Below are 17,422 nucleotides of genomic sequence, written 5' to 3' on the forward strand. Positions count from 1 at the left end.
CAAGCTGGGATCTCAAATCTAAAGACTACCTTTCAAATTAACCCACCTCCAACCAACTAGGAGGTATGCATAATGAACCAACACACTCAGGATTCAATAATTGAATCTTAAGTCTAATTATACTACCTCAGTTGATTTTTAATTTTTTGCTAATTCCTTATGAAATGTAGAAGGATGAAAGGAGATGGTTCCCTTCCTTATTGCATTTTGAGGAGCCATATAAAACATGGGTCTTCAGAAAAACACTTGGGGACGTTTGAAGATTTTTTCCCTAAATGATGACATAGCAGGGCATTGTTGTTATGCTATTTTTTTAAATTCAATTTTACTCTTTTATAACAATTTTTAAAGAAACACTAGAAGGAAGAAACAAAAAACGATGTGGAAAAGGAAAAACCAGTAATAAAACATGAGTTAAAAAACATGAGTTAAAAAATATGGAAAAACTTTAATGACTTGTTCTCTGCTCCCATTTATTTCCCTAACCCCTGACCATAGTCTAAATATTTGTACTTTATACTAAATGTTGAATAATTGAAAATTATTGCTATTATCTGTTTAAGTCATTTCATCTATTACTTTTACTTAATCTCATGATTGTTTTCCTAGAAACCATATTCCAAATGTCTGAATGTGTCTTTCTGTATAATGTGTAGTATATGAGAGCCGTTCCTGCTTAAATTTAGTTAAACTTCTATTGAGATTATACAAGTAGTCCTTGCTTAACCACCACAATAGGGACCTCATCATTAAGTGAGGTGGTTGTTAAGCGAGGCATCATGTGACCGTGCCCGGTTTTATGACTTTTTGCTGTGGTCATTAAGCGAATCACATGGTCATTAAGTGAATCGTGGTCATTAAGCGGATCACACAGTTGTTAAGTGAATCATGTGGTTCCCCATTGATTTTGCTTGCTGGAACCTGGCTGGGAAGGTCACAAATGGCAATCGTGTGACTCCAGGACACTGCAGTCATTGTAAGTGTGAGCTGGTTGCCAAGCACCCAGATTGCAATCATGTGACCACAGGGGCATTGTGACGATTGTAAGTGTGAGGACTGGTTGTAAGTAGCTTTTTTCAGCGTTGTCATAACTTTGAATGGTCACTAAACAAATGGTCATTAAGCAAGGACTAACTGTACACTGTCAATTTTGCCATTGCTGCATATTCTTCAATTTTAGTCTCTCAAACTTGTATCATTGGCAAACTTTCTTTTTTCTGTTGTCAAAGTTATTCTTGCATCTACCAACATGTATCTTAACAAATTGTGATATTTTTCATCTATGTTTTCTGAAATTATACTTAATAAAAATATTTGTGGTTTCATTTCAGATTTTATTTATAGAATTTTCTGAATAGGTTGATGTATTTTTTTCCAGTACTTCTGAGGTTTTTTGGACCATGTGATAGAATGTTCTTTCTTTATTGTAGTGTTTCCAACATTTACTGTTATACGATTTGTCTGTCGTATAAATTACTCATGGAGTTACATATCATTGATAAAACATTTTGTACTAATTTTCTGTGAAATTATAGTTTAGAGTGGATGTTATTGATTTTTTCCCATCACTCTTCTCATTGTTGTACTGTGGTTACTTCTTTGAATTTTTATGTATCATACAGTTTTTATTTGTTCAATCTCCATCTCTTATTTCAGTAACAATATCTGTCTGTCTGTCTGTCTGTCTCCTAATAGGTGATTTTTATTTTTACAATGTTACTTGTAAGCCACTTGGAGTCTTCAGAAATGCAGTGGCATTTAAGCTGAAGGAAGAAATGTTGTCATTAATGGGATATATTAGCACCTGTAAATTTTAGTAATACTGTATTTTTCTCTCTTACAGGTTAGGCTGTTAAGATAAAAGCGATGGACATTCAAGATTAGATTGATTGTTTCCCACTGTGCAGTCATGTCCCTCTTTTGACAAGCCTACCAATGCCAGCACTTCCTCCATCAATTCTTTCATCACATTTGACTGACAACATCACAGAATATGATCAAGGAGTCTGAACCAGCTGTTTTCATGGACACACTCTTCATAATGACTATGGGTAGGGGAGGGAAAAGAAGAGAAAGTGGGAGAATTAAAGAGGGAGGGATAAAATATATATATAGATAAATATATATATATATATATATATATATAAAAGTTCTATTTTTAGTCTTGATAGACTTGTTTTAAATGAAAGGTGCGCTATCCCTTTTTATGCATTAAATTCCATTTTTAGGACCCACATAGGTTTGAAGTTGCTCATAAACATGTATTAACTAAAATTCAGAAAAGGCCTTTACAATGTAATCACTTTTCATTTCAGAAGGAGTGTTGGAGTTAATGAGTTTTCTTAATCAAACTTGTCTCTCTGCTCCATTTTCCACAACAGTTGATTCAGGTTTTAAAGAATACAAGTTTTTTGTTGCTGGCAAAGTTGTCTGCAGGGATGAGAGTGGGGATGAATGGTTGCTGGATGCTTGTATTTGTGTATGTGTGAACAGCATTTTTTTCCTTAAAAAAGAAAAAGAAAAAACACTATTTATTTTTATTAAGAAAGGAAGCCTGAGAAGCATCAGAAGACTACTATGTCATGTGGCTTGTGAAATAAAGAGTGTCTTCTACTTGCTTCATATTCAGATACTTTAACGTTATATACATAACTTTGTACCAAAACGTGGGAGATTGGGGCCATTATTGGCCACTGACAAATATTCCCAAATCATTCCAAGGAATTGCTGCCTTTTTTGAAGGCCGTCTAGATGAGGCTTGCCTACTGGAAAGGGGCATTCAACAGATGTTTGAATGTTGATATAATCAGTGTGTGTTAAGCTGTCCAGGAAAATCCAGTTAGCCCTTCTCTTTTGTTTCCCAAAAGGAGGAAGGGGGAATGTCAATTTAGCAGCCTACACCACATGGTTATTTTTTTGTTTGTACATTGTGTAATTTTAAACATTTGAGTTTTAGAAAACAAAACTTTTTCTCTTGTTAAGGCCTTAAGAAGGGGTTAGTGCATCTTTCAAGGATCACTCTGCCATGGGAATAAAATAGCTGTTTCACAAACAGTTTTATATATATATATTAAAAAAAAAAAACTAAAACAAAAGGAAAAACCCACAAAAAACCTAATAAACTTCATTTTAACCTAATTTTTATCTGTGGAATTTAATGTATTTCACTTCTTTGTGAACAAGCCATTTTTCCACGGTTGCTCTTTATAATTTATACTACTAATTTTACTGTCCAGATTTAAAATGAGTCTTCCCCCATGACTTTCTGGAATGGATTAGAGAGAGACTCTTTACATTGATACCAACAAATTTCTGACTTCTTTTATCTAAAGTAGAGGTGGGGAAACTTTTGGCCCATAGAACATTCCTGTCCCATTTCCAAGTGTCCTTTTCTTAGTCGTGACTAAAGTGCAAGCCAGTATGGCATATCAATTAGAGTATTGAACTAAGGTTGGGAAGATCAGTGTTCCGATCCCTGTTCAGTCATGAATCTCATTAGATGACTTAGGGCTGTCCTTATCTCCCCATCTAATCTACCTCACGGGATTAGTGAGGAGAAGCTACGGACATTGCCTTGAGCTATGGGAGACATTGCAAAATATAAATGCATAAGCCTCCTATGCACAACTTTTTTTAAAAGTTTCCACTGATAACTGTTGTCAGTGTTCCAGGGCTATGTGATTACAAGAGGCAGGCATAGCTGAGAGAGAAATGTTAACCCTTTGCATATGTTGTGATCTCTGCGTGAAATGTCCCCACAAGTAATTTACCTTTTTTCTTGTTTTTAAAAGCTATTTGATGCCCCAGATTCTGTTACATGTTTCTGAAAATGTTATTCTTTTCTTTTTTTCTACAGAAAGTAGGCCAAGCATCACACTTGGCTTTTGAGTGGCACCCTAGGACCCCATACTTAATAAAGTAGTGCATGGGAGCAAAACAAAACTGAATTTAATTTCAGCTCATTTAATGAAAATTAGATATAATTAATACAGTTTTTCTCCAAGCGTATATTTAATAGTTCCCATTTTTAAATTGCAATTAATGTTTACAGGTTTTTTTTTTAAAAAAACCTGGAGATACGTGGGGGATTTACCTGAGGCTTTCAGGAGCCAAATAATGGGTATCTTGTACCTCTGCTCTTATCCATGCAGATCTTTATCATGTTCTTCCTTTACTTCCTTGACATATACTCTACCTTTTAGTTGCAAGTAACTGCATTTTGCCAAAGTTTCACTAAGGGCAATAAGAAAAAGACTGTATGAAAAGACAAGAGGCACTAGCTAAGTCAACATGCAATTTAGAATTGAAGGATTTTATTACATTAGGATCCTAGTGAAGTCACTGCAAATGAATGGGTTTTGGACCAATTTCTAATACAAAATATATTCATGAAAAACAAAATTTGACAAACCAGAGGCACTGGAGACTTTGAAAGAATAACATGTTTTGCAACAAGTAGCAAGTTAATAAAGTTTAATATGTAACAATTTTGACTCCAAAATACAAAGTTGCAGACATCTGTCTCCCTGCAGCAGAAAAAAAATTAATGTATTTTTCTTAAAAAGATGATTTTAAAAACATTTGTATTTTAAAATGTTTGAAGTAAAATTTAAAATTCAGCAAAAGAAAGGATTTTATTCCTATTTTTATCCCATATGTTGGTCTTAAATACCAAAGCCTATTTATATACATATTATATTTAAATTTATTATATTTAATAATAAAATTCCAGTGGAAGTTCACAATATACATATATATATTTCAGGCTTCAGTACAAGAATGTCATTTCCCAGTCACATTTATAGGTTTGGTGCCAAAATGTTTAGGCAAAGCATACTTAAAAAGGAACAGTCCCAAATGTTTGGGGGTGTGTGTTATTTTATTTTGTTTTGTTTTTGTTTAGAATCTGAATAACTAGGTAAGAGCTCTACTGATTATGGAACAGAATATACAAATTTGGAAGAAACATTGAATCAGCTATCAGTTAAATGCTCACTCTGAAATTTTGAAAGTATGGAAAAAATATTCAAAAGAATTATCTTCAAGAGGCAACATCAACATTTAGATTGTAAACTTGACAGGGAACTGGCATTTGTTCACCATATAAACTAATGTTAGTGTACAGTACCATCTGATTAAATCAACATCATCAATGCAGAAATTTCTTGCTATTGGTTCCAGTACTATCCTCTGAACCAACAGCAAAAGCTCCATCCTCGTTTTCTCATTCCTCTGATATTTTAATAGTTTATATCTGCTTAGTCCTTTCTCCAAGCTGAAAACTCTGTCCAGCTTTCAACATCCCAAGAGGACTTGGCTTCCATTCTGGTTGCCTATCTCTGGATATACCCTGTTTAATACCCTTAAAATATGGCACCCAGTACACACCAGATGGAGCTTGATGAGTACATGATAGAAGGATGCATGATCCTTACCTCTAATTTTCAGTAAGACAAATGTGGGTTGCTGCCTTGAAAGATCAAAGCTAATATAAAATAGAACAGCAGGAGTACACTTTGAAGATCACATTGCTCTGGAATTAAAAACAATTTCACTGTTTTCCTGTTTGTTTCTGAGCACAAATCAAGTTCCTAGTTTTGTCTGACAAACCCTAAACAATTTGAAATTAGGAAATCTGAAACAATGCCTTTTTCCACATTAAATCATATAGAGAGAAGAAGCTCTACCATATGTATACTATTAAAAAGGTTTGGTAAGAGTACACGAGTTATTTTCAGTAGTAACACCCTAATGATGGAACTCTTGTAAGGGAAGCAAGATTGCCTGCTCACTTTGCTTTCAAAGGGTGGTAAAGATTGTTCTGTACTGCCAGCCTCTAGGGTGTCACTGTCTTTTTGATGCTGCTGTCCCATTTTATTGTATAGTTTTTGATTTTCTGTTGGTGTGATTTCTAAGTGTAATAAAATTGTTAAAAGATTGATCAACACAGGGTCTAGAAAAAAAGCCCTGCAGGACTCAAACGGAAGACCTCCTTCCAGGTTGACACAAAGCCATTAACAGATACTCGTGGAATATTGTCAACAAGAATAGATGATATTTTCTTAAGTATTTTGTTGCAAGCTACATCTCTTTTCCCATTTTCATTCCAAGTTCATCTATTAGCCATTTTTGTTTATTGCCCTGTGCTTAAGGTTACCTGTGACATTGTCATCAGGTCTACCTGCAGAGTTAGCAGTCCTGCCATTCAATTAGGGGTGGCTGAGGGGGCAAAATAACCAGGACCAAATGGAAATCGACATGAGTGGACTACCCAACCATTGTTTCCCCGCTGTTCTTATCTATACTGAATTATATCTCATTTTATATGTCATCTTCTCTTGTGCAGACCCTCTTGCCACAAGCAAGCTGCTATAGAAAGAGGAAAAAAAGTAAGTTTGTCCTATTAACCCTAGTCACAGGGTCGATTAGATAAAGTAAGCAACATTTTGGTCCAGAAGCCCTAGGCTTGTACTTGTACAGAATAAAAGCAGGGAAAGGTAAAATATGATATTTAAATAGTAAATATGAAACTTATTCTTTGTTAGCAAAATATTTTTAAGAAAGCAGAAGAAGGGGAAATGAGTGAATGCTGCCACCAGAAAAGACAAAGTAGAATGCTTTCTGACCTAGTTCTGAACTAGATAGCTACTGTCCTAATGGTACTTTTATTGGTAGTCACTGCCAATAAAAAAAAATTCTGCTGGGCTTGAAACAGATAATCTTGTGCTTATTAATTTATTAACATGAAGACGATAAAGGTTAGAGAAGACACTTCTTGATTATATCAGTGTAAAATGTAGAGAGTGATGACTGCATTTATACAGTTTTCTTGGCAGTATTATGGAAGTGGTTTACTCTTCTTCTACAGTGTTGTTTTCAACTTCCCTGTTGAAAAAGCTAGCTAAAGTCCTGGGATTCCCAAGCAGTTCTTCATCCAAGTTCTATTACCAGATCTGACTTGGATTAGCTTCTGAGATTAGCTAAAGTCAGCTAACCACTGCCACCTGTTGAAGCATGCCAGTGTTACTTAATGTTTATGAAAGGGGATCTAAAGGCCAGCTCAAGAAAGTGTTGAACACTTTCAATCAACTTCTTTTAAAAAGTGCATTGAGATTACTTTTTAAATTAAAATAAAAAACAGCAAGGGGTGGGTGAAAACAACACACAGTAAGGTTCAAGAATAGATAAAAGCCTATATTTGTAATGCTCATCTAGAATGAAAATGCATCTAGAATTATTTTATGATTACATGAAAAGAGAGTTCCCCTCACATTTTTCCCAAAGGAAAGAAAGTGAAAAACCTCTCTTTGTACTCCTTTTGGAGAGAACCAAAAGGCTTGCATGCCTATTTCAGAAGAAGACACCAAGGCTTGATAATGCCTCCCACCCCACCCCCTCTTTCCCATTGACAGAAATTCCTTTTCTCAGTCTCCCTTACTTAAAATATAAATGCTGCTGTCCTTTGAAAATGGGCTTCTCGCAGTAATTTTGGGTGCTGCACGAGTTCTGTTGGAGGGGAGGACTTTGTAATTGACTGGGAAGCTCTTTGTTAAGAGCTCAAAAAAGTGTTGAAAAATTATTTGACCCACTAGGAGTAAGAGCCAGTTCCAAGCAGCACCCCTTAGCAACCCCCACTGATCCTTTGAAACATTAATAAGGTGGTTTGTTTCCTGCCCTGATATAAACTTCTTCCTTAAGATTACTTTCTAACTCTTTATCTAACTTAGGATAAAAACTACCTTTCCAGGGACTAGAGAAAATAAGTGTACAGGTAGTCCCCGGGTTAAGAATGCCCAGTTTAAGGATGACCCATAGGTAAGAATGGAGCCTATTGTAGCAAAATTTAAATTAAATACACATTGATTTGAGTTAAATACACAATGATTCAAGTTAATTACATAATACTACTTATACAGTATTATACAATAATACTGTTCTGGCTTTACATACAAATTCAATTTAAGGACAGGCCTTGGGAACAGAACTCATTCTTAAACTGGGGACTATCTATATTCTGAAAATTATAGATATCTGTAAGGTTCTAGCTTTCTAGGTAATTCTGGAAGGAATCAAGATCTGTTGCTTCTCATAAACTGCTTGATCAGGAAAATACAAATTCCCTCATGGAAATGTTCTTGCTGTGTAATATAGACTATAGTCCTGTTTTTCCTCAAGAAACATTTAGCTCATGAAGTGCATTTGTGGTTTTGGCAGGAAACTGAGCAGAATGAGTATAAATTCCACTATCCATACTTACAAAATAGAATTATACTTTTAATGAGAAGACTTTTGCTGATGCCACTTTCAGAGAAGGCTGTTTTGTACACCCTTAAATACTAATTTAATTTACAAGTACTGTTTTCTAGAAGTCCCCATATTGACAGAGCCCATTCTCCTCTCCTAAGAACTATCCTGTCCTATCTTTTATTTATGTACTTATTTATTTAATATATGTCAAAAGAAAGGGCTAAGCGGCCCTCCCAAAACTTGAAATGGATCAGAATTGGACAGATTCTGTCAGAAGATCGCACTGTTTACTACTCAGGACATGAAAAACAGAGAAGGAATGGTGTTGCTTTCATAGGAAGGATATAGCAAAGACAGTTTTTTGGTATACGCAGCCAATGACTGACTAATTACAGTTTGTGGATGACCCTTCAGTATGATTATTCAAGTTAAAGCTTCAACCATTGATGCAGAAAAAGAGGAGGTTGATTAATTTTATGATCAAGTTCAATTGGAAATCAACAGAACATGCAAGCAAGACGTGCTGATTAGTGTTTGGAGACTGGAATGTCAAAGCTGGAAATCATAAGGAGGAAAACATAGTTGGACTATATGGCCTAGGAAACAGGATTGAAGCAGGAAAATGACTTCTTAGTGTCTGCTAGTCCAATTATTTCTTCATTGCTAACATAGTCTTCAAACAACCAAAATGACATACATACACATGGGCACTACCAGATAGAGATACAGAATCAAATTGACTATTATTGGTACAAGGAGGTGGAAGAGCTCAGTTATAAAAGCAATATGACTGTATTGGGACTGACTGTAGAACAGATCATAAACTGGATGGATATGAAAAGAGATTGCTAAACAAGAAGAAACAGAAGAAAGCAAACTGTCACAATCAACAGTAGAAATTGTCAAGAAGAGAAGCCAAAGCTAAGAATGACAAACATCTCAGGAAACAATTTCAGAGAGCTGTTAGAAGAGACATCTGTAAAGACATCAAAAATGGAAAAGGCCATGAAAAGATAAGGAATGTCTTTCAAAGGATCTCTGAACTCAGAGGGAAGTTCCAACCTCAAATTGCCATGCTAAAAGATGCCAATGGATAGATAGTAACTGATTCCAAGAAGATCAGAGTTGGAAGGAGTTTACTGAAATTCTGTACATTAGACATGTCAACATTCAAAATACCTTAGAAGATATTCCCTGTTTACAAAAAACTTTAGTACTAGAAGATGGAGTTACATCAGCACTTCAGATTCTGGGATGTGGCTATACCGCAAAGAGCTGAATCATATATGCAATGGTTTTCCCAGTGATACTTTATGGAAGTGAAAGTTGGACTTTGAAAAAGCAGGGTAGAAAGATTATTAACCCCTTTGAACACTGGTGTTGGAGAAGACTTTTGAGAATAGCCAAGAAAACAAACAAATGGATAATAGAAGAAGCAATTCAGAGTTTTCACCCAAGGCACAAATGACCAGAGTCAAATTATTAATATTTTGGACTCATTCTGCAAAGACCCAGCTTCCTTTTAAAGTCCCTACTGCTGAGAAAAATGGAAGGAATGCCAAGAAGAGAGCAATAAGCAGCAAGGTGGATGGACTGAATTACAGAGGTAGTTGGATGATCTGAGGGGCCAGGTTCAGGACAGATTATCCCCCCAAAAAATCTATCTCTGTAGTCACTAAGAGTCAACACTGACTTGATAGTACATCATCAATCAATTGGTCCATTTTATCCATTGTCTTCTACTACCTTCAGCCTTTCCAAGCATAATCATTTTTTCTAGTCCATCAACAGCTTGTGTCACATGATTAAAATGTGTTAGCTTCTGTTAGCTGTTCACACCCCTAAAGGAACAATCAGCTTTTATTCAGTCCAAGAGTAACTGGTTTTTCTTGCAGTCCATAGTATTCAGTGCCTTCAAATGTGAAGCTATCTACTTTCTCTTGCTGTTTCTCAATGTTGAGCTTACATAGCTATACCTTACCAAAGAAAGATCATAGCTTTAACTATTCTAATCTTTTCTATCATTTAAATTCTTAACTTTCACAATCTTGTTAACTTGTCTTCCTCCCTAGGATTAATCTCATTTTTACTTCTCCAGCACACTAACCATCTTTATTCTTGATCTTGAGCAAACCATCTGCCATCTTCATATCCTGTCCACTGTAAATTCGTTAAGCATGCTGGTTGACGTTACCTTTGTCTTCTTAATAATTAATCTTAACAGATTTTTATTTTCCATTTCACTTTCATAATGAATCCTTCTAAGTCTTCTTTACTTTCAGGAAAGTGATATTGTCTTAACATCACAAACTGTTAGTGTTTGGCCTCCTGAATTTCTTACTGTATATTCACAGTATAAGAAATGGGGACAGTATGCATCATTGTCTGTCTCCTTTCCTTATTGTGAATCACACTATTTCTTCGGATCCAGATGTTACAGTTGCTTCTTATTCATTGTAGATTCCTCAGAAAAATAAACAGGTGTTCTGGCCTATTCATTAGCCTTAATATGTTCATACTCTGTCACAATCTATACTGCTGTCAATAAAGCAAGAATAACCCTCCTTCTGGTATTCTCTTGTTCTCTCCCTGTTAGCGATCTGATCTGTGTTCCTCTGCTATTCTAAAACCTGCCTGTTAATTGACATTTTCCTTTCCATTTATGGCTCAGTTCTAACTACTGCTCAGTGCAGGATCTACTAAAGGATCTCTGAGAGATGACTATCTTGCTTCTGTTGCAGACCTCCAGTGATGGAGAACTCACTACATTGTGTGGCAGGTTGTTCTACTGATTGACAGTTTGTACAGTCAAGAAGTTCCTTCTGAACTTATTTTTATATACTGTAGTTTTAATCCACTGGTTCTGGTCCTCCCCAATGGAACATCAGAGAAGTTCATACCCTTTTCTAGGTGGTAACACTTCAGATATTTGAAGACTGCTATCATATCCTTTCTGTTGGCTCATCCATGGGCTAAATTTACTCAGATCCTCTAACTCAGGGGTCCCCAATCCCCAGGCCACAAACCGGTCCCGGTCCGTGGCCTGTTAGGAACTGGGCTGCACAGCAGGAGGTGAGCAGCGGGCAAGTGAGCAAAAACAGCTGCTTTCCATCGCTTGCATTACCGCCTGAGCTCTGCCTCCTGTCAGATCAGTGGTGGCATTAGATTCTCATAGGAGTGTGAAACCTCCTGTGAACTGCACATGCGAGGGATCCAGGTTGTGCACTCAGAATCCAACACTCCGCACATGGCCCGCCCATTATTTTACCACTTTCATCCGCGCCTCTTTCCCACACTGCGCACTTGTCTCAGTCACAGTTTTGGTAAGCCCACAAGCTTTTTTTTTTTTAATCCATTAAATCATGTCCGATTCTTCGGAGACTGCCTGGACAAGTCCCTGTGGTTTTCTGGCAAGTTTTTTTCAGAAGTGGTTTGCCATTGCCTCCTTCCTAGGGTTGAGCCCAGCTGGTAGTCACAGGGGAGTCGGATCTTCCGCTGCATCGCGTCTTTCTGATGTTTGTGTCTAGGCAGGACCAGCAACCGATTCCTATCCCTGCGCAAAGCGCCGCCAGCATTTCCTCTCACCGAAATAATAATAGAAATAATAATAATAATAATAATAATAATAATAATAATAATAGAGATAATAATAATAAAATAAAGAAATAAAGTGCACAATAAATGTAATATGCTTGAATCATCCTGAAACCATTACCCCCCCCCCCGGTCCATGGAAAAATTGTCTTCCACAAAACTCGTCCCTGGTGCCAAAAAGGTTGGGGACCACTGCTCTGTTCTTCATAGGGCTTGGATTCCAGATCCCTTACTATCTTGGTACCCCCCCCCTCTGAACTTGCTGCAATTTGTTATTGCCCTTTTCAAACTGTGGTGCCCCCACAATCCAAGCGGGGTCTGACAGACCAGAATAACTGCTTCCCATGATTTAGAGTGCTATGCTTCTGTATCAAAATGGCATTGCCTTTTTAGCAGCTGCATCACATTGCTGGCTCATATTTAATTTATGGCCTCGCTTGTCCTTTTTTTGGTATAGCTATATACACCAATCTTTTCCTATCTCTGGGCCACAAAGGATGTTTTGGACAATGAATAAGATTATGTGGGTCTGCAAGCAACATATGGCATCTTCTGGAGAGAGACAGGTTAATTTTATATTCAGCAGTCAATTTGATTTTGAGAAGTTTTGAGAATGCTGAATAACTGAAGAACGTGGCAAGATGCTTAGGAGCAAATTGATCATAAAAGAGTTTTGCATTTTCCTTCTCTTGAAGGTAAGCTGGTTGTAGAATTACTTAACTTGGTGAGATTTTCCAGAATGTTGAAAAACCACAGCAATAGTATATGCATTTATGAGTGGAGTAAGGATCCTACAATTCCTTAGAACTTAGCACCAAGTAAATATGGATAGGGATTTGCTACAATGGCAGTATAAAATTGCAAATTTGAAAGTAAACCCTGTGTAATAAATTATACTTCTGTACAAACATGACCTTACTGCGTAATAAGAAAAATTGGGGTAGGTAGACTGAGATACTTTTAGGAAGGCTAAGCTTCCAGAGAGCAGGGTAATTATGCAAATTATATGAGGCCATGCCACAAGTATGAATGGGCCAGAATTTCTAGTTTCTTTTCCCTGGTTTTCAAGACTTCTTTGAGGCTTTTTCCTCCCTGCCCCTCTCCCCCACCGCAAAACTATGTGTTAAAAAGGAATTGTGCCAATTGTTATGGCCTTGAGATATATTTTTCATTATGGAATATCTTTTGGACCATTCTCCTTTTACAAGGCAATGATATACAGATATGTATTGCTCAAAAAACAATCTCTGTCAACAATTCTGTGGGGAAAACTTAATGATTCTGAAAGTAACATTTGTAGCCTTATGTTTGTACAAAATGTACATTAAAATTATAAGAGCAGGATCATGAAGGCCCTAAGGCTTTTCTTGATTTATTCAGTATTTTGATACTATATTCTTGTTCTTTCTTAAATCTTTTCCTCCTGCTTTCCCTTGTCTTGTTACATCTTTTTCCATTGGATATTTTTCCTTTCTAACTTTTTTGTTGTTCTGTATTTTCAGAAAATCTACAATGGAACTAGCAGAGAAGGAGTAAAGAAAGCAATGAAGTTGACACAAGCATGATTCCCTGTAATTAAACATTTCAATAGGTGTGATGATTTCTTTGAAAAGGAGACATTTGCTTCAGCCCATAAATATGTCAACTTAATATCCATCAGTAGATGGCAGGTGCCATTTGCCTGACTCATTCTTGTCTTGTTCTCAGTAGTCTGTACAATTGCTGCTAATGCTGGATTTTAGGAAGTCATATCCAATATATCCAATACAGTTTTATTATATTATGGCTGTCCACACTTGTCAACATAATTTTTATTTATTTGAATATATGTTTTATGTAATAACAATGAAAATAGAAAAATAATAAAATAATATATATGAGCCATCAAATGTTTATTCCTTTTTTCTATAAATTATTCTGTTTCATCTCCTATACGTTCATACTGCTTTTTCTCTGGTTCTTTGCTTCTCCCCTTTGTTCCACATCATCCAAGGGACACATTGGCCAATAACAGTGGGAATTCAGGTCCCACACATCTGGACAGCATCAAGTTGAAAAGATAGTTTCACATTAATCAGCTGTATAAAAGGGAGAGGTAACTACAGCAGGGATACCACTGCCTTTCAATAATTATTTAAAAGACTATCTTGAAGCAAAGGTCTTTCAGCTATTTTTCTAGGGCAATGGGAACATTTTGCACCCATACCAACCCACTGCATTTTCCAGAGTTGTGAAAAGGAATAGAACAGATTGCAGATCACAAATAGCTTCTGTCCAATAAATGTCACTCTTAATGTAAACTAGCCTTTTAAAATCAGCTTGCATTAGCATATCTATGGATGAGATATGAGAAATGAGATATGAGAAATGAGTGTTGTTAAAAGACAATATCCCACAATGGCACAATGACAGTCATACCAAATGCCATATCAACCATATACAGGCTCTGCTTAAAGACTGGCAGACCTTGAGCCGGCAAAAAAAATGTGCTGCCTCCATTATGTATCTGCGTTCTGCCACAGTAAAACGGGTAGCAGATGGTGCTGTCCTTACTTAAAGAGGCCAAGTGGACTAGTTTATTTCCCCTCTCACCAAGCACTGGAAAAACCCCCACCAGTCTCTTTCTCCCTAACATGGGGTAAGTAGGGCGGAGTGAGTTAAACAGGTGCATAGAATGGTGGATTGTCTGTCTAATGTGTAGTAATTGCTAAGGGTGTGTATACTTCATAAGCACCCAGAGAAACTGCAGCCTGATTGGGGTGATAGTTGTAGCACTTTTGTGTGGGTTTTCAGGGATAATCAAAATTAAAAAATATAGCCATGGGAAACCCCTTGTTAGCAGAAGTGGTGGAAGACCTGTAATGCACCTGATGGTGATAGAATATATAGCTCTGGCAGCACAGGGCCAATGTCCTCCTGGTTTATAAGGAGCCAGCCTGATAAGTGCTGCTGAAAACATGGATCAGGAATTATGCAGTAGTTGCTGCTGTGGAAGCCTGATCTCCCCTGTCACTCAAGCTATACAGGGCAGTGCCTAGTGATCAAAGGGGAGGACATGTACCCATGGCAGCCCACAGTAGCCAATAGGAACCAGCCAGATTCCAACCACTGACCATGTCAGCAACCAAATGCTCAGTGAAGCCCTCATAGAAAATTACCTGCAACTATTTAAAAATTGCTGGTTCCAAGTCCAGAGTTATTGCCCCTTGCTCCAATATTAAATATTTATTTTCCTGAGGGCAGATGTACCCCCTCAAAAAATCAGTAGAGAGATAATTTCTATATTTGTAAGATTTAACCTTTAATAAAATGAAGATTAAATTTTTCAAGACCCTCTCCTTGGAAAAGTCAGGAAGGTCTCATTGGCTTCAATATCTTGAACATTTCAAAATGTTCAAAACAAGCTAGAAAAACAAGATGGAACACTTAGAGACCTGACTGAAATGGAAAAGCTTATACAAAATTCAGAACACCTGCTGAGGGTTATTTATAAGCTGTTATGGAAATATGATTCAGAAACTGAACAAGGCAAAGATTGTATGATGAAATGGATAGAGAATTTGAACAGAACAATCAACATGCAATAATGGGAATACCAATGGAAGACTATCAAACTTACAGTTAACATTACATGTAGAAAAAATTGATAGAATGTGTTTCACCGATTTCCACTAGTAATTGCTAAAATAGATTGATGTCAGCCTCGCCAAGTAAACCAGATAGGAATCACAACCAGGTAAGCTAATTCTATTTTATTGTAAAGCTACATTGACAGAACCTTGCAATTATGAAAATACAATTCTCCCCCCTCTGTCTACTTTACAGCCTGAGAAACTACAGAGGATCTCTTCTGAGCCTCTTGCCCCAGCCACTATCCAGTTGCAGGTTATGCTGTCTTTTATCTGACCATTCCCTTGGCAGCGTCTCTTTGCCCAGTGTCTCAAGGTCTTTCCCACATACCATTACAATGGTGCTAGGACATTCTGTTTCTCACTGGAAATTACATATAATCTCTTCTATAAAAGAATGGCAATTAAGTTGTGGGAGTATGATTCAATGTCAAATTTAACTTCAAACCTGAAAAATATATCAGATACAAAATTTAATTCAATAAAACCATTTCTGGACTACAATTTTATAATGGACTTGTATTGCATCTGAAGTTTGGGTTTCCCCTAACATGCAAAGTTTTAAAATGTTAAGTTCATTATGATTATTAATTAAGGATAGACTTTTCATTTTACACAGAAATTATTGCAATATTTTATCTTGGTTTATAATTTGTAATTTACATTAAACTGGCTACTCTCATTAGTTATTACATAATAATTTTAATATTGATTTAAAGTTTTAAATTGATGTAAGATATTCTAATATGTAGAGTTGAATCCTTGTTATCTGAAAATATTTTATCTCATCTCACAATGTTTGTACATCTTTCTTATTTCTCTTTTTTAAAAAAATAAATTTATTAATATTAAACTTTTATTACATATTTAATAAATGTTTATTGACTGACATGCACACTCCAAATCACATTTTCCAAAACACTGCAGAACCCTAATCATAGGTGTCTTTCCTAACTATGATGGCGCCAAAATGACAAAATGTCCATGATGATGTCACCAATGAAAGTGCCACCCTTTTGCATTAGCATTGCAACATCATATGCTGGGGGCAGAGTTTGTATCACACCTACATTTCATCATTCTCCCCCTCTTCCTTCCCTCCCCTTCCAAATGCCTATGGACCTAATAAATATTATAGGAAGTATGAAGCTTGTATATCTTATTTTAGGCTGAAGATATCTGGCCAGCCACTCTGGGTTAGATAGGTGCAGGGTTAGATGGACCATTGCTCTAATTGAGTTTTCATGGTCTTCTAGTTTTTGACCAGCCATTATACCCTTCTAGCCAAGTTCCTTTTGATTCATCCCATCCATTTGATTGTAATATGGCTTATCATAAATAAGAGCCTTCACTTCAAAAGATGGGTAATGGATACTGATTACAGCAATACTTCAAGTAGATTTTTATGTTTAAGAAACTATGGAAATAATTTGGAGCTATTATTTTCCATGTTTCTCCTTTTCATATGTATCTGGTGAGAAAAACAGGAAAGCTGCTTGTTTGACATACTATCCTAGCTGTTCATTGGAATCTAGGAAATTATCTGGGTAAAACTTGTATGGCTTCATTCATGTGTTCATCTTTTTCCACAGATCTCAGGTTGATCATGACTAAGATGCAATTTTCAATATTGCATATTTGAGAAGATAAAAGGAAGGTCTTCTTTTGTTTACATAAAAGCATAGGATTGCCCGATTATGTATCTTTCCATGCTGCTTCTCAGAATTCTGTAATCCTACTTTTTTGGGCAGCATTTGATAAGTTAGGAATATGAAAGGCAATATCATAACTGTAACAACTTCAAACAATTGTCAGACAAAACATAGAAACAGAGGAGATATTTATTTTATTTATTTACATTTATTATAGCTGCCCAACTCCAATGGACTCTTGGCGGTATACAACCCACCCCCCAAAAAACATAAAAAGAAATAAAACATAAAACCACACAG

The 17,422-nt window shown here is 36.3% G+C and overlaps 1 protein-coding gene across 11 annotated transcripts in view; it reads left to right on the forward strand.

Annotated features, from left to right (window-relative positions):
- The window catches only part of TCF20 (transcription factor 20), a 236,759-nt gene extending 222,259 nt beyond the window's left edge, over window positions 1-14,500 (forward strand). For 6 of the 11 annotated variants that reach the window (XM_088140976.1, XM_088140979.1, XM_088140978.1 and 3 more), the window contains one exon: window positions 1,844-14,499. Coding sequence is in view for 1 of the 11 variants with exons in the window: in XM_007428442.4 (XP_007428504.1) it covers window positions 1,844-1,861 (18 nt within the window). In the remaining 10 variants the exon portion in view is untranslated. Of the gene's footprint in view, window positions 1-1,843 lie in introns of all 11 variants that reach the window. The other 5 variants (XR_015796166.1, XR_015796164.1, XR_015796165.1 and 2 more) reach the window with 5 other exon arrangements.
- Window positions 14,501-17,422: the final 2,922 nt, after the last annotated feature.

Source organism: Python bivittatus, unplaced genomic scaffold, assembly GCF_059951505.1.
Source record: "Python bivittatus isolate LINGU-HERP-01145 unplaced genomic scaffold, Pbiv_v1 ctg000330_np1212, whole genome shotgun sequence".
In the NCBI taxonomy this organism is placed as follows: domain Eukaryota; kingdom Metazoa; phylum Chordata; class Lepidosauria; order Squamata; family Pythonidae; genus Python; species Python bivittatus.